The following is a 22,626-nucleotide window of genomic DNA, read 5'->3' as shown; positions in this document are numbered from 1 at the left end:
TTCGTGACAAAATATCCCATAAATCCCAGAAGGGATGTCATCCAATATTTGTCGGTAGGTGTTCGTGGCAAAATAGGCCCATGGTAGTCGACACACTAGTCAATTCTTTACAGAGGCCCAATGCGATTTCTGGGCCTTAGTGAGCTAATACTATGAGTAAGTGAGATAATACTATTTCATATTGGTCCAAAACTTTGAAACTGCTTTTGCTAGGGGGAATTCTCATTACCACGCAAAATAATGAGAGATAAAAAGTTAAGAGACTAGTCAAAGTCACCAAATATGAGGCGAGAAACAAGGCAAACGCAGGAGTATATGATTTTGTTGACAATCACTAAGAGCATCTCCAACAGGAGAGCTAAACACAAACACAAAATACTCTAGTTTCGAGGGTGAAACCACAAAACATTGATTCAACAGTTTCTCTAAACCTCAAAAGTTTTTTGGCTCATATATGGTTCCTCTCCAGCCCTGATGGGTTATTGTAGATTAGTAGTTGAATTTCTTCTAATAAAAATTCCAGTAATTGAAATATTATATCAATTCTTTCTTTCTTTCTTTCTGTATCACGCTCTTTCCATTTCATTTTTTTCAGTCTCTAAAAATTTCTCTAAACGAAGATGAATAATCAAAATACAATCTAATTCTCATAAAAATAGTCAAATTGTAACACCAAAATTGAATCAGAATAAGAAAAGAAGAAGAGGAAGAAAAAAAGAAGAAGACAGAAGTCGATCTGACACGACCTAGTACGCATGCACTTGGAGCTTGGAGGACGGGAGAAGGGCGAGTGGCGGAGTGTGGACAATCTCCATCAGCTTTCACGGCAATCTCTCCCTCTTTCTCTCAACGAAATATGAGTCTGTTTGGATAGAACTTATTGCTGAAAACTGAAAATATTATAGCAAAATAATTTTTAAATGGGTAAAAAATACTGTTCATGTCAAAAATCACTGTTCATTGGCCTAAAATCACTGTTCATGGCCAATGAACAGTGACAGACACGCTGAAAAAAAAAAAAAAAAAAGGAAGCCAGACGTGGAAGCTGAATCCAAACACATTCTATATCTTTGTGCGCTCTCTCTCTCTCTTGCTCTCTCTCTCTCTCAACGAATTTCGTCTTTGCGCTCTCTTTCTCTCTCAATTTGATATTTTTAGATACTGTTTTTGCCGATACTAAGTTTGAAGCTTTTCTTGAATCATCGCGGTTGTAGTATGAATCTGGCAACAATCTCTCTCTCTCTCTCTCTCCCTCTAAGAATAAAAGTGAGTAAATAAATTTGAGGTTGAGAGTAAACGCTTGAGTTAATCCTTGGGTTTTTGTAAGAGTAATTGTGCGGTCTTTAAAATTAGATAGGCTTTAAAAAAAAGAAAAGAGTAAATATAAGTGAGTAAATAATAATAATAATCTAAAAGAATGAGAACTAGGCAACAATTAATGATTTTTAAATGAAAATTTTAATGAATAAATTCATTCCAAATTACTAGATTTCATAAATTTAATGACTAATATAAATTTCATAAATAGAAACTATGATATTAAAAAAAATGTTGGAAAGTACGACTTTTGAGAATCTTTTAAAATATAGCATTTAATAGTCTATAGTTTAAAAGTTGGGAATGAATAAAGGAAGAATAAAAAAATATTAAAAAAATATAAAGGAAGATTAAAGAAATATAAAGGAAGATTAAAGAAATAATATTTAAATGAGATAGACTAAACCGTGAAGCTGACTTAAATCATGGACATCTTGTGTCATGTTTAATTACCTTAAAAGATAGATGTAACTATTCATTCTAAATAATACAAAAACTTAAAAAGACGGTTGAAAATGTTCTAATACACACTTTTGGATATTAAGAAATTGAGTTAGACTAAACCGTGAAACTGACTTAAATCATGGACATCTTGTGTCATGTTTAATTACCTTAATCTTCTTAAACAGCCTGATCCATAATTAAGCTGTTCTTATATACTCGGATCTCGATATTGATAAATTATAATTACTTTGATACACAGGCCCTTAATACTGGAATAGATATCATAAAATCCTTTCCTTTTAAAGAGTACAGTGGTCCTGGTGGACTACAATTTTTGAATGAGTTCATTTTCGCTCACTTAATTTCTTTGTGAGAAGTGTGTGTGTATATATATATATATAGCTTTGATATATAGAGTCTACTACAAGTGCATCAGGACAAACTTAAATGTCCAAGCCCTTAACAAGAAAGCAAGAGGAGAAACCACCCTTATTCAGATCACAACCCCTAGATCTCAGATTCAAGTACCTAGGACCCTTAAGTGGACAGAGGTCTCATTTCCACAAGATTGGACTCTGTAAAATGAAAATTATTCTTTTCAAATCCAACACCCTACTTAAACCCCAGATCTTGACTTTGTCCATCAGTTAACTGTAAGGCTAAGTTTTGACCAGTCCATGTTTAGATTTCCCCTGGATCTTCAGCAACTTAGAATGCAGTCCCCTTTTCTTCTTAGAGATAAACCTGCATCCCAGTGTAGCTCATCCAGACTCCCACCCCTTAAGAAAAAATTGGACCTAGAACTCCAAGGAGTCAAGATTAGATCCCAAGTTAGCACTCCCTATTACATAGCTAAACAAGAGTCAGTGGTAGATAAGGATGAAAATCATGGTCAATCTTCTTTAACTCAGTCAGACTTTGAGCAGACTAAACCCCCAGTAGGCCACCAGCTCAATGTCATAAAAAAGAACTTCACCCCAGATCATAATATATATATATATATATATATATATATATATATATATATATATATATATATGGTTGTACGGTGCACGGTCATCTGCCCATTGCTGTTGGGCCCAGTTAGTATGGATTGCACGATAGATTAGGCCGAAGCCCGTTCGGTTCTAGGTGCTGTTGTTACTCAGATGCATTCCGGAATACATCGGTAATGCCTTAGGGAATGTCGCCATCGAACACCATTCAGTGGCTAGCATGAGTTCCAATATTCAAGTTTCTGTTTCCAAAGTAGGACCCACCTCTATCAGGAATGATCCAAACGGGCCCCACCCACACTAGAATTGTTAGAAAATAATCATTGTTGACCCACTAAAGGAAGACTATAAATGGAGGGAAGGTAAGAGGGAAAGGGGTTGGATACTAGATGGTGGAAAAAGAGTGAGAAAAGAAAGAGAGAGAAAGAGTAGGGAAACACAAGAGTAGTAGTGTACGGTCAGCTCAATTAGCATTCTTTGAGGGTTTCAACCTTCACCCTAAGGAACTTCCCATTGTAGGATATCCTTAACCCATAAAAACAAATAAATCGTAAGCCCAATCTCTTTAGTGGCCCATTAAACGAGTGTGAGGGTCCTTTTTTGGACAGTACCCAAGCCCAAGTAGAAACAAGGATCCTGGGCCCTTTATTTGTTGTTTGGTGGATTGGGTTTGGTTCACTGCAGCTAAATGGGGGCTAATTACGAACCAAGTTGTGCGCAAGTTACATAAATCTCCTCAAGGAAAAAAATGTGATTCCTCCTAAGCAATAAAATACCATTATAAGTGTTTTAGTGTCATAAAATGACCCTTTACTCTTATGAAATAAGTAAAATAAGTATTCATAATATTCACAATGAGAAGGAGATTGAAGTAAAATATTTGAGGCTTATCTTTTATTATGTGAACATTTAAAAGAATTCCTTCACTTGGTACCTCAAGTGTAATATCGTGGTACCTTGGACGTGATGTCATGGTTCTTAGGAGCACTAGGCCTGTAAGAACCCCGAATGCTGATTCTCTGAACTATACTATCTTTCTCCATGCTTATCATGCAATAGAGTTTTGTCATTTCCCTTTACCTCTATAGGTCATGCATAAGAACACACTATACAATACACATATCTTCAAATAATTGTTAGTTTCTTAGGTTAGGATATACATTTTAATACATATACATATATATAAATGAATTTCATGAGAATGATTCAGCCACGAGGATCCTGGCCCCAATTCTCACAGACTTAGCGCTTTTGCACAAAACTTGTGGGATTTGGAACTCAAGTCCAAGTGGCTTTACTTGGGCATTGCCTTCCAAGATAGTTACGTGAGGAGGATTTTTGTAGGAGAGAGTGATATCTGATGTGTGCATGTTTTGACATATGTTTCTTTGGAGGCTAAGTGATATTGATCTCAAGGATATGGGACAAATTCCTCCACCTTGGCTCTCTTATTTTGTTTCTTTATTTTTCTTCCTTGCTGGACTATTAAAGCTCTAAGAATATATCTTTTGAACCCCTGAACTATCCCTCTGAATCCCTATTTTCTCCCCTCCCCCTGCCTGCTATGCCTTAGTGTTCTTTTTATAGTGAACCTGGTTTGGTACCACGGGCGAGGACGTCCCTGGTCTGCTGGGTAAAACCATATCCTCTAGAACCTGAAAAGGTGCATTGGGCAAAAGTTTAGCTTATTTAGGCAATTATAACTCAAAATGGGCATTTGACTTTAGCTATAAATGAAAGATTCCTTCTTAGAAAGTTAAATGAGTGGGTGGGCTGCTCAATGTACTTAATGATAGCTATAGTTGAAAATGACAATTGAGAGGAAATCGTGGGGAGGTGTCATACACATGGGGGAACTGAGTTTTCCATTGGTTCATGCATTCCAAGCAAATATATGAACCAAGGAAAAGTTTTAGGATCCTTTTTTTCACCATAAATCACTCCCCTACCATCTAAACCACTTCTCCCTTACTATTCACTTGGGATCCTACGGGATTGGACCATGGGTTACAAAGAAAATACCTATTTTGTTGGATTTTTAATGGCTTTTTTGCTGGAAATCTGAACATACATCTTGGTTTTCCCATGTTCTAGCCAATGTCCTCTTCTCAAGGTTCAAAAGGACACATCAAGGTCCTAGGGACTTGATGTTCTTTTTGCTGCATATCCTCTAACCGAGATCTTTGCTGCATGTCCTCTGACTGAGATCCTCTTCTTTTTATTATTATTATTATTATTATTATTATTATTATTATTATTATTATTATTTATTTCTTTTTTCTTCTTTTGGGGATTTTGGGCCTTCATGGTCCTTCTTAGCTTCATGAATTAGGTCTTCTTTTGTTAAGGCCCATGGTCTTTCCTTACTTTTCATGGAATGGGCTTTCTTGTGAAATTTTGGTCCTCAACAACGAGAAACTGGGCACGTACAATTGGCGCTATTTGTGGGAATCTCCTACTCAGTTGTAGTTCCAGCGAAATTCGACTGACTGAATGTCTGACCATCATTCGGCGAGCTTTGCAAATAGCAAATCTGGGGGCTTCTCCAAGGGCTCAAGTTGGCGAGAAATGAGGCATAAGGGAGATTAGGACTGGTGGTACGAACAGGATGGGGAGTGCTTCGGCTCGAGAGAAGGATCGTCGTAGACGTATCGATCAGCATCTGAAGTTCCTGAGCAAGAGCATCGTGATAGGAGAGATCAGGAACTAGAGCGCTTACACATGCCAGTTAGGGACTTAGAGCTAGAAGTACGAGGTAGGTGTTGAAGAAGGAACAACGGCAAATCCCCTGAAGGATCTGTAAATACCGGGGATAGTTACGGAGAAGCATCCTACCAAAGTGGTTCCTGCCGATCAAGGGAGAGATTGCAGGACTTTGCTGATAGAATGTCGACTTCTCCCGAGCGGCGTAGGCACCGAAGCTCGGCGATGGATGCCATGAGCTGAGCTTTACACAGAGCGGTCTAATCACTGTTTTTCGATGAAATTGAACACGCACAAATTCTGATGAGGTTTAATAGACCACCGTTAATTTTGTCTGATGGAAAGGCCAACCCCGTTGAACATGTTAGCCATTATATCCAAATGATGTTGCTGTATAGTCAAAATGACGCGCTTATGTGTAAAGTATTCCCTTCCAATCTCAGGCCTACTACTTTAAGGTGGGTTAAGGAAATGATCAATTCATAATTTTGGAGAGTTAATACAAGAGTTCGGCGCTTGGTTTATGGTGTGTAGTTCGGTGCCGTAGTCGGTGGACGCGCTGCTGTCTATGAAGATAGGAGTTGGGGAAACTCTTCAGAGCTATGCTAATAGATATTGGAAGTTGTCCAATGAAATTGGTAGAGGTAATGAGAAAGTAGCGGCTAGCACTTTTAGATTGGGGCTTCTAAAGGACCCAGAGTTAAGAGATTCGTTGACTATGAGGCCTCTTGAGAACATGCAGCAGCTGATGAGGCGGATTGAGGAGTACAAGAGGTTGGAGGATGATTGGTAGCAAAATAAAGGCAAGGCGCCTGCCATTTCGCAGTATGCAAAGGATTCACGGACAGGGGGTTTTCAGTCAAGACCAAGAAGGGAGTTAATAATTCAAGAACCCAACGTCCAGACCGGGGAAGTCAATGTGGCGTTTAAGGAGGTTGTTCATAAGATCCTGGAGAGGATCAAGAATGAGCTGTATTTCTAGTGGCCGAGCAAGATGTCGGGTGACCCGACAAGAAGGAACCAAATACCATCGTGATAAGGGGCATACTATCGAGCAATGCAAGGTATTTAAGGATCACTAGGAGCAATTGGTGAAATTCGAGCATTTGAAGGAGTTTGTCGTGGCACCCGAGGGCGGAGTTACTGGGCAGGTGTCGAAGGCTCGAAGGGACACGCTCCCATCACCATTGGGGGTAATCAAAGTTATCCATGTGGCTTCAATAGGCACAAGTGTGAGCCGACGTAAGGGGGTGTTAAGTGTGGTCTCAATAAAGAACGCAGAATGTGGAGCTTGGCCTGAAAAGAAATTGAAGTTGGCTCGGGGACCGATTGACTTCAGAGACGAAGACTTGGAAGGAACAACCCAGCCACATGATGATGCTCTCATAGTTACTGCCAAAATTAATGACTTTATAGTGAAGAGGGTGTTAAGGAAGGGGGTTGAGGTGATGTACCCTGACCTATTCAAAGGGTTGGGATTAAAGGCGAAGGACCTCTCTAAGTATGATACCTCCCTAGTAGGATTTGATGGCAGAATTGTGATTCTAGAGGGGCAGATTTCGCTACTTGTGAATACAGAAGGAAAAGAGGTGATGGTAAATTTCATTGTGGTAGGATATTTCTCCCCGTACACAACGATCCTAGGTAGGCCTTGGATTCACGCTATGGAGGTTGTTCCGTCAACTCTGCATGTGAAGGTAAAGTTTCACACCGATCAAAGGATTGCCGTGGTAAGGGGAGATCAGCAGGTGGTGAGGTAGTGTTTGGTTGTGGCTGTTAATTGGGAGGTTAAGCAGAAAGAATCAGCTAAGCATGATCTTACATAGCAATTATAGGAGCCCGCAGAGGGCAAACGAGCAGATAGCACCGAAGACCTGGTTAAAGTAGGCATACTTCCATACGAGAACCGGAGTTTCCAAATAGGGGTGAGTATGAAACAAGAAGATCGGGTGAATTTGTTATTGACGTTGGTATAGAATTTGGACATTTTTGCTTGGAGTCCATATGAGGTACCCAGGGTGGACTCGAAGTTTATTACCCACAAACTTAATGTGGATCCTTCTTTTCTCCCAAAGAACCAAAAGCCGAGGAGATCGGCCAAGCAACATGTTGAAGCCGGGAAGTAGAAGGTTGAAAAGCTAAAGCAAGCATGGACAATCAAAGAAGTCTTTTTCCCAGAGTGGTTATCTAATATCATGGTGGTAAAGAAGAAGAACGGTTAATGGAGGGTTTATGTAGACTTTACCGATCTTAATCGGGCTTGTCCTGAGGATCCATTCCCGGTGCCGAAGATTGATCAGCTGGTAGATGCCACGTGCGGGCATTTGAGGATAAGTTTTTTAGATGCTTTTCAAGGCTACCATCAGATTGCTTTAGCCACCGAAGACCAGGAGAAAATGTCGTTTATCTTCCCAGATGCCAATTATCACTACATGGTAATGCCTTCGGTCTAAAAAATGCGGAGGCTACTTATCAAAGGATAATGACTAGGATGTTTTGAGACAAGATTAGGAATACGGTGGAAGTGTATATAGACAATATGGTGGTGAAGAGCAAAGAAAATCAGAGACATGTTGATGATTTGACAGAAGTATTTGAAATACTTAGGTAGCATAGGTTGCGTCTCAATGCTGATAAGTGCGACTTCGGTGTGGGGGCCTGTAAGTTTCTCGGGTATATGATGACACATCGAGGAATAGAGGTGAACCCCGATCAGATAAGTGCCATAGAGCGACTCAGGCCGCTAAGCAATCCAAAGGAGGTGCAGAGGTTGACTAGGATGGTGGCTGCATTGAACTAATTTGTTCGAAGTCTGCCAACTGGTGCCACCCTTTTTATCAGTTGCTTAAGAAGTGGATTGGATTTCAATGGACCAAGAAGTGTGAATGGGCTTTTCAAGATCTGAAGAAATACTTGATGGGCGCGTCGATACTCATTTTCCCACCTTCCTAAAGTTGAGATCCACTCTTGAGTATTTCAAATCTATGGATTTCTTTCTCGATTTGGAATATAAATATTTGTGAATAAGTTTGTGGTTATGAGCATCAACAAATTCCCTAGTAAATTCGCTAACAACTTTATCATCACTGTTGCCTCCTTCAGCAAATTCCTTGTCTCTGACTCTGAATCCAACGCCAAAATCGTCTTGGTGGCTAAGGAGTTGTTCACTTGTAGAGCCATTTAATTTTCAATCATCAATAAACTCTGAGATATTATCTTGGTGGCTATGAGGTTCAAATTAAAGAGGAGGGAGGGTCAGTCCTAAACCCTATCCATTTTCTTTGTCATTGTGCTTAATATCTTTTTTTGTTTCACAAGAAAATGGAGGAAAATATAAACTAAAATATTGTTTAGTTCAAGAGAAAATGGAGGAAAATATAAAACAAGTAGGAGTTTTCAATCTCTTAAAATAATTAGCTCTTTTCTATCTTTTAATATAAAAAAAATAAAATGGTTTATATATTTTTTTAATTTTTTTCTTGAAAATGTAGTCCTCAACTCTTAATTGTCTAATGGGTTAATTGGGTGGGTTGTAAATGGGTTGGTGGATAATGAGTATATAATTTATATTTACACACACACACACACACACACACACACACACACACACACACACACACACAAGAGAGAGAGAGAGAGAGAGAGAGAGAGAGAGAGAGAGATGAGCCATTTTTTTATTTGTGTTAGCTTGTGTGGGCCTCATAGTTAAAATAATTACAAAATTGTCATTTTATCTACATTAAACAGTTGTTAAATATTATCCCTTAATTTGAGGAAATATATCCTAAAAAATAATATAAAATTAATTTACAAATTAAGGAAAGTAGTTATTTAGCGCAACTACGGCTTCTAAGCCCAACTTTTATGATATAATAATATATGATATATACACACACACACACTAGACTCATTACATGCGCTTTGCTCGTACAATAATACTATTTTTTTTTTTTTTTGTATTTTTGGTTTAGTATTATAATGTTTAAAAGTGATATATATATATATATATATATATATATATATATATATATATATATATATATATATATATAACAGTTTGTATTTTTTTTTTTAAAGAAACGTAAAATAATGTTTAAAATGAGATGGTGTCCTAAATTTTAGGCTGAACTAAGAAGATAAAAGAAAAAAAAGCTTAAAATTTAGGAATAGTAAATTACTTTTTTAACTAGTTTGTGTTTTTTCATTTAAAATTATTTAACTAAAAAATATGAGTATTTTAGTAAATTAATTTTTTAACTAGTTTGTGTTTTTTAATTTAAAGTTATTTAACTAAAAAATATGAGTATTTTAGAGAGTTTAAAAATTAGTGTGAAAGTATTTTAGTAAGTAAAATGTTGAACCTCGAACAGGGATGCTAAAAATATGAGTATTTTAGAGAGTTTAAAAATTAGAGCGAAAGTATTTTAGTAAGTAAAATGTTGAAACTCAAACAAGGATGCTATAGTAAAATCTAAAAACTTGATGACTAATCATATACTTGCATGCATGATAACCACACGTCACACAATATTCTGTCAGACCAACCAGATTAATGAAACCAACCAAATTTTGCTAGACCAACTAGTTCTGGTGCCACAACTTGTGTCACAACTTGCCCATGTAGCAAGTTGTGGTTGGTGGAGAGATGTTAGTGGGTCCATGTGGAAACACCCCTCCATCAACCACAACTCACCACATGGGCGAGTTGTGGCACAAGTTGCGGCACCAAACGTTTTCCCAAAAACAAGAAATAGCAAGTCACATAGCCCCACCATCTCCAAATTGTCATCGCTAACATCATTAATAATACTCCTGCCCAATCCACTCACTTTATATGCATTAGGGCCATTCATCAATTTCTCATCCTCACATACCTTTTGCTTATTAGCATAATAGAATATTCACAGTCACACCCACTATCTGATTTGATTTCCCAGTCCAAAAAGAAAGGAAATCATTCATGGAGCAGCAATAGCCTCACTTCCTTCTCGTGACATATCTTGCACAAGGTCATATCAACCCAGCTCTCCAATTCACCAACTGCCTTATTCACTTAGGAGGAGGAGGAGGAGGAGGAAGAAGAGTGCATGTCACCTTTGCCATCACCATTAGTGCCCACCGTCACATGATCAAAAGCCCTCCTTCTGATGCCTTGTCATTTACGACCTTCTCCGATGGCAATGACGATGGTTTCAAACTTGAGGACAAGATGTAGGAGCACTTGGATCAACTCAAGCGCAATGGCACCAAAGCTCTAACTGAACTCATTGTGTCTAACGCCAACCAGGGATGTCCCTTCACCTGCTTGGTCTACACTTTGCTTATACCTTGGGCTACTGAAGTGGCTCGTGAGCTTCACCTTCCTTCCGCACTTTTCTGGATTCAGTCTGCCATGGTTTTGGACATTTACTACTACTACTACAATGGTTTTGCTGATGTTATTGGAAACTGCAACAATGACCCATCGCATTCGATACAATTACCGGGTCTGCCATTACTCACTAGCCGTGAACTTCCCTCTTTCATGCTTGCTTCAAAAGCTTATGATTTTCTTCTCCCAATATTTCAAGCCGACCTTGAGGCCCTTGAAAAGTTGAGCAAACCAAGATTTCTAGTGAATACATTTGATGCACTAGAGATTAAGGCCTCAAAAGCGATCGAAAAACTTAATTTGGTTGCAGTTGGTCCTCTAATTCCATCTGCATATTTGGATGAAAGAGATCCATCGAATGGCTCCAAGGATTATATGGAATGGCTCAACTCTAAGCATGAATCATCAGTAATTTATGTTTCATTTGGGTGTGTATCAATGTTAATGAAGCAAAAAATGGAGGAAATTGCACGCGGATTATTAGATTGTGGGCGCCCTTCTTGTGGGTCATAAGAGCTAAGGAAAATGGAGAAGAGAAAGAAAAAGAGAAGTTGAGTTGCAGAAAGGAATTGGAAGAAAAAGGTATGATAGTACCGTGGTGTTCCCAAGTGTATGTTCTGTCCCACTCTTTAGTGGGATGCTTTGTGACACATTGTGGATGGAATTCAACTTTGGAGGGTTTGTTTTCAGGGGTACCAATGGTAGCGTTTCCACAATGGACAGATCAAGGGACGAATGTGAAATTGATTGAAGATGTGTTGAAGACAGGTGTGAAGGTGACAACAAATAATGATGAGATTGTAGTAGGTGATGAAAGTAAGAGGTGCTTGGAATTGGTCATGGAAGATGGAGAGGGGGAAAGAAATAAGAAGGAATTCCATGAAATGGAAGGAGTTGGCTAGGGAGGCTGTCAACCAAGTTGGTTCTTCCTATGGGAATCTTAAGGTTTTTGTGGATGAGTGTTGTGGTTAGAATGATACAAACCCAAAGGCAGATTATTTCAAATAATAATATCTCGGCGAGTCAGTAATCAATCATAGGGAATGATTGATGTAAAAACCTCTATTATTAAGCAAAAAATAAAATTACTTGTTAGTTTTTTCACTCAAAGATAAAGCAAAATAATTATGAATTGAAACTACAATTGAAAATAACATAATAAATTTGAGAGAAATTAATGGATAAAAATACTAGAGATTCAAAGATTCACCTAGTATTTTATCATATGAACTTAGATTATATTTAATTTAATAAGGGTAGAGATTCAACTCACCTAATTAGAAGATAAAACAATAAAACACTCAAAAAACATGTAGAGTAGATTAAATGTGAGTGATTGAGCAAATAATTCAATTGGTATGTTAAATGGGAGATTAAGAATTTAATATATTCTCAAAGCATTCAATATATCTAAAAATCATATTGAATCTTAAAAACTTGTCAACATGTAATAATTTTATATAGTAAAATCAATCTCAAATTCAATCATTAGTCTATAGAAAACATATAGATAATCCTAAGAACACATGAAATGGTGGACTAAGAAATTCTTTTCAAGTGGGACCAAGCTAATATATATAATATTTATTTATTGTTTATGCATGGAATGTTTGTCATTTTTTTTAACATATGATATTTTCTTACGTAACAAGAATATTTACATTAAATAAGTCTTTACATCTTTGCAAAAAAAAAAAAAAAAAAAGTAAGTCTTGACATGTATAAAAATATACAAGTCAATTTAATAAAAATAAATTATTATTAAATTATGTATGGTATACATTATACATTAAATGCACTTTTATTTTTACCAAACATAGAGGGAGTATTTTTGAAAAGTCAAGGGGGAGGGGGATGATAAAAGTACGTTTTATCTTTAACCTTAATTATTTAAAGATTTAGCTCCACATAGTTATGCAAAATAATTCATAAAAACAATGCTAAACGTCTAAATGAAATAAATAATAAGATGAAAAACATTCTAGGGTTTTTGTGTCTCTATAATTAACCTTAGCCTTCTCCATAGAAAAAGAGGAAATCCCTCAAATTTAGGATGTGAATCCCTTAAGTTTTGGTTTTTTTGTTTTTGTTTTTGTTTTTCACTGTTTGCTTCCAGCCCATGTTTGACCTCTTTCCAAAGTTATGAATACCATTTTGGTTTGTCTATTGGAACGGAATGTTTTGGTATCGATTTATTTTAGCGTGCTTTTGGATATATATTACCGATAAAAATCTCATATAAATTATTACGCTCTGTTTGTTTTGCTGGAAAACTTTCTGTAAAGATAGTTTTCCACATTTTCTAATGTTTGGTAGCACAAAAAAAAACTAGTCAATGGAAAACTATCTTTAGTCAATGGAAAATCCTAATATAAATAAAGCTTGTGTTTTATAGCTTGTTTTCCAAAAAAAAATTTTGGAAAACAATCTCTATCTCACAGTACGCTCTCTCACTCTCACTCTTTCTCTTTTCCCTTTTCTTTTTCTTTCCTCACACCCTCACTATCACTCACTCTGGTATCTCCTCTTCCATAGATCTCTCTCCCTCACTTTCTTTCCATATTTCTCTTCCCCTTTATAACACCGTTTTTTGAGTAGATTTTTTTTCCTTCATTGCTCAGTAATTATTTCATTCCTCTCTACCAACTTGCAAAAGAGAACATATTTGCAACGGTAATTATTCATTCCTCTCTACCAAAATCTCAATTCTTTACTTTGAATTTCAAACTTGATTTTATTTTTTTCTCTAAGAAACTTTTGGTTTGATGGATTCCATGTATAAGTTTTTTTTTGCACATAAAAGTGCTAAAAAAATATATAAAAAATAAATAAGAAGAAAGAATGAAGGAAGGAAGTAAAAGACGAAAATTTTAAACATAGTGCCTATATGGCTAAATTACTTTTACATAGCATAATCTTTTTTATTGATAGATACATTATGCAGATATTATGTAGTGATGATATACTATATAGATACATTATATAAATACATAATTTTGAGTAATATTAAAGACTTCTGGTTGACCATAGTAGACAATTAGTGTACTAGTAAAAAGAGTAGACAATGAAAAGTTATTTTTATTTTGTACTTATTAAAGATGTATTCTCCTGTCAATTTTATGTATATAGACAAATGGTTAATATATATAAATGTGTGTGTGTGTGTGTGTATGTGTGGACGTTCTTGTCCATATATATAAGTAAAACGAGTGGTAGAGATCATGAAAATTTGACAACTAATTTTTATTGTATCTATTGTCAAAATTTTAGTATGAAAACCAAATTCATCCTTGGTTTTTTTTTAAATATTGATTACATTAGTTAGTTTACATAATACGCATGTTTTAAATTACACAAGAAATATAAAAAATAAAAATAAAAATTTGCATACCAAACACCAGAAAACATTCTCAAGCTCATTTTCAAGGTCGTTACCAAACACTGGAAAATGATATAATTTTCTAGAAAATGCTCTTTAAAAAATGAACCATTTTCCAGAAAATGTTGATGCTGAAACAAACAGAGCGTTAAAAGTTAAAAAGGTATAACTTAAAAGTACATATAAAGCCAAATATCAGTTTAATATCATGTGGGTTCAAAAAAAAAAAAAAAAAAGGAAAATTTTTAATTTTAAAACACAAGTGGGTAAAAGAGCATTGAAAGAAGAGTATTACACCAAAGGAAAATACTATAGACGTAAACTATTTTACAAACTGCTAATATGATGAATGATTATTGGTATGTAAAAAAATGATGTTAGTGATGGGCCTAAATGAAACCTAGTAAAAATTTGCCACATAAACCAAGTGGAGGACAGAGCATGCATTGATGGAAGAGTAAAGGAGAACATATCACACAAAATACAAAAGTAAAAAGCAGATACAAATTGACATTTGATAGAGGACCAAAAGTAAAAAAGTAGAATATATATATATATATATATATATATATTATAAAAAGATTCCAAAATTGGCACCGGTCGAAATTCCTCTAAATTGGCCAGTTTTTTATCCAAGGTAGAACATGTGGTATTACCATTTTGGATTGCATGCCAGTATAAGATATTTTAGCTGTTTTGACTGGAACAGAACATAACTAATAACATTGATTTTTTCTGAATTTGTGATGAACTACAAAATTGTATATCTTTGAGTCTTCTTTTCGTGGTCACAAGAATCAGATCAATCAAAAATTTGTGCAAAAATTTATGGTAAAAATAACAAGATAGCGCAGGATCTTTCTAGGTGATTAACAATATTCCATTTTCTGTCTGCTGGCTCTCGCTTGATGAACGGTTCATGAACTTACTCTTCTGTCTCTCAATTGACATTAGAACCCGACACTACAAGATCTCTTTTGGCGATGGCATAAAAAGAATTGGAATCAAACCTTCGAACAGAGAGACTCATAGATATCAAGGTTTTTCCAATTTCGGCTTGAATGAATTTTTTTTTCTTTCCTTTTTTATTCTCACACATCTTTGTCTTGTTTAATACTTTAAAAACCATGTCCTAATTGATCTTGAACTTTGGATTCTTTGGACTGCATATATGTATGATTAGCTGATTGGTTTTAATTTCCTATTAGATAACAATACACTAAATGAGTATATTTCAAAGAAATATTTCAAAATCATATATTTACGTGTAATTAAACATTCAATTGACATGATATTTCCTACCAAAACTAAGATAACAATGTAATTTTAAGCAATTATCAATGAGATTGAAGATGTTTTTGTTAAAAGAGTGTAGGTTTGCTAATGAAATGAAAGCAAATATTTTAGGTGGTTGATTCTTGTTGGCTAGGGAGGCTGCCAACGAAGGTGGTTCTTCAATTTACATAAAGACAATTGTACGTACATAAATACACTAGATCGATGACTATAGAAGAACCGTTATGTAGAAGATGAATTCCCATGAATAAAAAGAAAATTGATAAAACTGAAGGTTTATTCATTTACAACTTATAAAAAAAAATTATTTTTAATGTTATGAACTATAAAAATAAAAGATAACTTAGTTGGTTTGAGGTGACTGACTTCCTAAACTTCATTTTTTTAGGGAAAAGCCTCTTGAACTTGAGAGGGAGAGTATACTTTTTGGGTTAATTTTTTTCTTCACCTTTCATTAATTTTTCAAGCACAAAAATAGCAAAAGCTGAAATCCTAACCACTCCTAAAAAACAAGAACCAACTCCTATTTAAATTTAAATTTATATGAATTCAACTTATGAACTTTTTTTTTAAGATTTTAACTTGAACCGATCCTTATCTTATGTTGTTTGATTTTTGAACATAACAATTCCCAAGTGGATGTTCTATCACATCATTCAGTGGGATGCATGCTTTGTGACACATGGAATTCAACTTTGCAGAGTTTGGTTTTAGGGGTGCCAATTGTAGCATTTTCACAATGGCTGGATCAAGGGACAAATCTGAAGTTGATTGAAGATGTGTTGAAGACAAGTGTGAAGGTGACAACAAATAATGGTGGGATTATAGAAGGTGATGAGATTAAGATGTGCTTGGAATTAGTCGTGGGAGATGGAAAGAGAGGGAAATAAATGAGAAGGGACTGCCATGAAATGGGAGTTGGCTAAGGAGGCTGCCAACGAAGGTGGTTCTTCCTATAACCATGTTAAGGCTTTTGTGGATGAGATTGGAGATGTTTTTGTTAAAAGAGTGTAGGTTTGTTATAAAATGAAAGCAATTATATATTTTAGGTGGTTGATTTTTGTTGGGTTGGGGGCTAGGCTGCTAATGATGGTGGTTCTTCAATTTGCTTTTTTTACCCCCTAAACTTGAAATTTTTGAGATTAATTAAGATCTGTTAATTTTGAGATTAATTTCTTATTCTATTAGTTAATAATTTTTATATTCATGGGAATTGAATTAAGGACTTCACTTTATAATATTTGTTTTAAGTTTCATTAAATTTATGTACAATTGTGTTTTCATGGGTTAGATCAATGACGGTAGAAGAAAAATTCCAAAGAACAGTGATAAAGCGGCGAAAATGGGCTTTTGCCCATTTCGTGCAAAAAAATTAGCGTGTTGCCCCATTTTCCAAACTATCGAGTTAAGCCCTATAGTGGCGTTTTAAAGAGCCTATAGTGATGTTTAAGGAGCCTATAGTGGCGTTTTGGAACTCGAGCTCCATGAACTCGAGTTATAGGTAAAAAAAAAAAAACTTGCATGGAACTCGAGTTCATGGAGCTCGAGTTCCAAAACGCCACTATAGGTCCTTAAAACGTCACTACAGGCTCCTTAAAACGCCACTATAGGGTTCCATAATTTTTTTTTTTTGAAACTCGATTTTGAGATAATCGAGTTTCAAAAAATGAGCATTTCTCTAATTAGTTTGAGAAAGGGGGCAACACATTAATTGTTTTGCACGAAATGGGCAAAGGCCAATTTTCTCCTAATAAAGGTGAAGGTTTATTTATCCACAACATATAAAATCTGTTATTTTTGACATACCCTCAAAATAAATTCCATCAAGTAATTGTCCCACTTATTACAATGTACCTCCACCCATGAAGGTCAAGCCCCTACTCCAAAAAGGCACTTCCATCTCATGCCAGCCATGCAATGTTTGCAGGCAAAAAACTGCTCCTAGCTTCCTATTTTCTATTTAGTTCCACCAAGTCTGAGTTGGGACAGCTTCCAAAATACTTTATTATGGCTTGATGGAACTGGATAAGTCTGAGTTGGGGCAGCTCCCTATTTACTATATCTACAAAAGAACCTAATTATTTAGTTCTTCCAATGCTGAGTTAGGGCAGCTTCCAAAATACTTAATTATGGGTTGGTACCAAGGCTTCTAAATCAGTAATAGCTTGGTCAACTGCATAGATCATTTTCTTGATCTCAAGTTTATCTTCTCTAGCCTTGTGGTTAATAGGAAGTTGTCGGAACTCCTCAGTTAATCGGAGGCACTCGTGGACATTTTCAGGAGAGACAAAGTCAACAGCAACTTTTGTACATGACTTGAGATTCCTAACTTGGTGCGAGCATCCAGCAGGTATAAATACTGCTTCTCCTAGCCTTTGCACAAAGGTCCACGGCTCAACACCAAATTCTTCTTTTAGCTTCCTTTTGTGCTAGCTCCGAAGTTAAATAAAGGATTGGTCATGAATTGGGTGAACAACCTGTACAACAGGTGAACAATAGGTGTGCCTAAATTCGTTTGCATGCTTTCTAAGATATGCCTCTAATTGAGGAACATCTTCCCTCCGAAAAATGTCCCATAAAGCACTGCCTATTTCTTCTTTTTCTTGTTCTGTGGAGAAGCCAGGACAAGTAGCCCCTTCTATGTCACTTTTTGACATATCAATTTTACCATCAATATCAGATGGATTCTTGCTCATATCTGCAATTTCTAGGACCTCCATGTCCTCACCGTTGCTATGAACAAGTTTTTCAGTTGGACAGCTTAACTCCTCTAAAACTATCTGAACACTAATACATAACCCAATTGGCTTTAGTTCAGTTCAAACTTTAGGAGTGTAAATTTAACAATTAAAATTTTTAATTATATTGTGACATGGTCCAAACCACAAGAGGGTAAATTGGAAATGACTAATTATATTTAAGAAACTAATCCTCTCTTTAAGTTGGCAAATCAGTAGCCTTAGCAACAGTTTGGACCTTCTCAAAAAAAAAAAAAAGAAAAAAAAATAGAGCAATAGTTTGGCAGGTAGATACTGAATAGGACATGTTTGTTCCAAAGTATGACATCTGGCCCTCTTCTCTCAATTGTGAACCCCACATACCATGAGATGATTCTCAGTAAATATGATGTCCTAACTCACTCAAATGAGACTCATAATTTAATGAAAAAGTGCAGTTTCATGCAAACAGAAATCCTCTGTGCCACTTTGCATTCTATTTTATGCTCCACTAATCACAATTGTCACAAATTCTTTTTTTTATTTCTTTATAAAATAACCAAAGAATAAAAAATAAAAAATAAAAAACACATGAAAATTTATGATTGGTTGAGCCAGAAGGAAAAATCAATAGGTGGATAGAGTCATAATAGATTTTCTTCTTTTTATGCCAATCTAAAATAAAATAGATCTATAGCCATTACATTAGAAAGAAACTACTTTGTTCTTTACTATCTAATGCTGTGTTTATTTTAATGTTAGATTTTTTTTCCAAGCGTAAAATATATTCACCTAACATTATTTTCTAGAAAGTAATTTATTTTTAGTGTTAAATTGCAATTCAGAAAATGCTTCAAAAAAATTTTCTAGTGTTTGGTTCCTATGAAAAATAATGACGAAAAAGCCTCGGCACCAACAAGTTCACAATATCAAAATCATCGAGATCAAAATCAAAATCACAAAATCAGCTTCACATAGCTTAGCACACAAAACCAAAATTAAAATCACAATATCAGCTCCACATAGCTTAGCCACGCAAAACCAAAACCAAAATCACAAAATCAGCTCCACATAGCTTAGCCACACAAAACCAAAATCAAAATCACAAAATCAACCCCTATACCCATTTGAGAGAGAGAGAGAGAGAGACGTGGGTCGTAGCACTTCTGGTGCCACCACTACTAGTCCCACCATAGCTCATGGTGGTGGTGCAACCATGGTTTCGTCCTATGGTGCTTCTTGATCCTTCTTTACACCCATCTCCTCTTAATTAACTCCTTCATGTTTGGTACTCAATTCTTCTAACCCCAAGATTGTGAAAACAAACCTCACATTCTTCTTTCTTTGTCATTCTCTTTCTAACCCACTCTTTAGTATGTTTGTAGTATGTAAAATGTTGTAGTAGAGTTAATTTGACAACCAATATATGTATTTTTTTTAGATAATTACAATATGCTACTAACCTTATAACTCGAACACCTTCTTTTCTTAAATCTCAAACACTTTGTGCATAAAGAGATGCCAATTAAACTACAATGCTCTTCGCAACCATTAAAGTAAGAGTAAAAAATAATAATAATAAGAGAAAGAAAGAAAAGAAATGAATGGAAAACAAGAGGAAATGCTAAAGTTTGTTTTTGTGCAATTTTAATGCAAATATAATTACTGTTATTTTTCTTTTATTACCTTAAGATCTGATGTTAGTTTTTGTAGATGGGTGTGCAGTTCAATTTAAAGAAAGAGAGATCCGTTGGACATAGGTTTGAATTGAGTAGATTTAAAAAATAGAAAAGTTTGCTTCAGATGTGAGGTTGATGTGTACCTTTTTAATATTAAAAGATTTGTCGTGTCACTTAAAAAAAATTAGCAAGATAGTTAACTAAAATTGACAAGATACTAATAGCGCTCATTTTTTAAAATTTAAAAAGCAATAATGCTCTAGTGAAAATTTAGAGATCAAAATGAAAAAAAAAAAAAAAAATGATGCATGAGCATCATATATGCAATTTCAAGATATTAAGAAGTCAATTAAGTAGCTGCAAATTGATTGAGAAAGTCCTTTTGAAGCTTACACTAGTGGAAATAGCAAAGCAGCTATGTAGCTTGGAAGGTCTTGTGGTTAGTTAGTTAGTTACACTTTCCTTGTTTCCAAACAATGGGCTTCAGGCAATTACAAGGGAGGCAACCACTCTAATCTGTTATGACAGATTCTCATTAGCTAGTTTGTTATTTGGAACAACATTAGCCAATATTAGTTTGACACTTGGCATGCTCCTAAGTGGCTGCCAATTCCTAACATCTATAAATAATGTAGGACTCCATTTTGTACTTAGTTTTTTAACCTGATTCTCCTCAAACTATACTCAAAGTTTTCATCAAAACTTAACACTCAAAGCAACACCTGAACATATTGTTTGCTCTACTGTAAGAATAATACCAATTCAAACTCAAATTAGAAGTAACCCTTGACACAATATTTGAAATCCCTGCATCACCAATCAACAAAATCCGAAAAGAAACTAACCGTCACGATCTAGTCTTCAAGAAATTATACAATCCTCATGGTGGACCACGCTATTTGTCCACCATTCTAGTAAAAAACTCCCACCTATTTAAAATTCCTGAGTCAGTATTAAGTTTTTATTTAAAACTCCACAATTTTAAACAGATGAAAATCTTTTACTGGAATGGTGAACCACATCACTTGTCCACCATGAGGACCTTATAATTTCTCCTAGTCGTCTTGGACCTAAGAGCTAAAACAGGTTTATGGGTTTGAGTCGTTTTGAGCTGAAGGAGGTTTTTCTTTAAAAAAAAAAGTTAAATAATCAACAAATTTTATTAGCAAAGGAACAGAAACTACAAACAAAAAAACAAAGGAACAAAAACTACAAACTAGAAACCATAATCTTAGCTTGCTCAACAGCTAATACATCACAAAAAACAAAAAGGGTAGAGCTAAGAACAAAACAACCTGAGTACTTATTTTTAAGAGACCAGGAAATCAAAACATGAGTAGCTTGATTTGCCTCCCCATTTAAACTAAATAGATTGACAAAGAGCTGCCAACTTGGTAGTGTCTAAACATAGAACTTGGATCCTCCAGGAGATGCTATGGATGGTCCATTAATAGCATCAATACAAATCTTAGCATCACTTTCAACAATAGCTTGACTAATATTGTGTGACATTAATTTTTGGGTTGCCTAGTTGAATGCTTCAGTTTCTATCACAGCCAACTATAGTGTCACAATTAATCCTAATGACTCCTTTCTCTGGATGAGACCAAGTTGCTGCCCTTTGGGGTGATGGATTGGAGGAGACAACAGGTTTGACTTCTCAATACTCTTGGAATCTTCTTTTGATTAGCTGCAAGGATCTTCATAAGTCCAAGGAAGCCCTTTCAAATAGTACTATATTCCTTGACCTCCACCATTGATCCAAAACCAGAATTCCATAAAGCAAACAGGCCTCTGAGTTAAAAACAGTGGCTAATCCTATAGGTGGGGATAACACTAACTCAATTAAATTACTTGGAGAGCTTAGTTACACGCAATCAAGTTTTAGACCTCAACCACTTCCAAATAGCATGACAATAAACAAAAACATGGAGAGTAGTTTCAGGAGACAAGCCGCATGAAGGGCATGAAGGATCAATGCTTGGGTTGAATATGATGATTTTATCCTTCGTTGGAAGGATATCTGAAAGTTGATTTAGGTTTTGAGCTGAAGGAGGTTGTGGTATGTGATTTGGGGAATGGGTTGATGCGACCTCATTGAACAATTTTGTTTTGGGTTTTGATTTTAGCAAAACAAAGTCATTCCATGGGCTGTCAGCAGAGCATTTTATTTTATGTAAAACATTGTCGTTTTAGGAAGCTCATTTAGCTATTTAAAAAAACCAAAAAAGAAAAAAAAAAGACACATCAGACGCCAACATGTCACTTAATGACCATGTAGGCAAGTAACTAATGAAATTGTGAGTTTTTTTGATACAAGATAAAATTTCTACTCTAGCTTAATCTAAGTGTATATGTGTGTGAAACTCCTTCCTGGAGACTTGAACCCCGACCCTTGCCGCCTACACCCTACAAGCAATTATACTTGTAGAGTGACCACCGCACCAAGGGGAAGCGGTGGTGAAATGGTGAGTTTTGCTAATGGCGGGAAACTTCATGATATAAAATCCAATTATTAAAATTCAAGCAACCCTAAACTTTAAGAGTGTACTTTATATAGATAACAAGTTTTCATTCTCACACATTTGCTATTTTTTTATTCACTTTTAGGGGTTAAAATGTTGACTTTATTAAAATTTAAAATATTTTTCATTAATTCGTTGATATATAGATATATATATATATATATATATATGTGTAAATTAGTAGATGTAAACGAGTATGA

The 22,626-nt window shown here is 35.4% G+C and overlaps 1 protein-coding gene and 1 pseudogene across 1 annotated transcript; both read left to right on the top strand.

Annotated features, from left to right (window-relative positions):
* The first annotated feature begins 6,376 nt into the window (after positions 1-6,376).
* On the top strand, positions 6,377-7,219 carry LOC142625277 (uncharacterized). The gene is made up of 2 exons (XM_075798961.1): positions 6,377-6,523; positions 6,572-7,219. Exons 1-2 carry the CDS (start codon positions 6,377-6,379, stop codon positions 7,217-7,219), a joined length of 795 nt encoding a protein of 264 aa, XP_075655076.1.
* Positions 7,220-10,419: 3,200 nt separating this feature from the next.
* On the top strand, positions 10,420-16,519 carry LOC142623344 (phloretin 4'-O-glucosyltransferase-like; annotated as a pseudogene).
* Positions 16,520-22,626: the final 6,107 nt, after the last annotated feature.

Source organism: Castanea sativa, chromosome 2 (assembly GCF_040712315.1).
Source record: "Castanea sativa cultivar Marrone di Chiusa Pesio chromosome 2, ASM4071231v1".
Lineage (NCBI taxonomy): Eukaryota > Viridiplantae > Streptophyta > Magnoliopsida > Fagales > Fagaceae > Castanea > Castanea sativa.
This window is presented reverse-complemented; position numbering and strand designations above follow the sequence as displayed.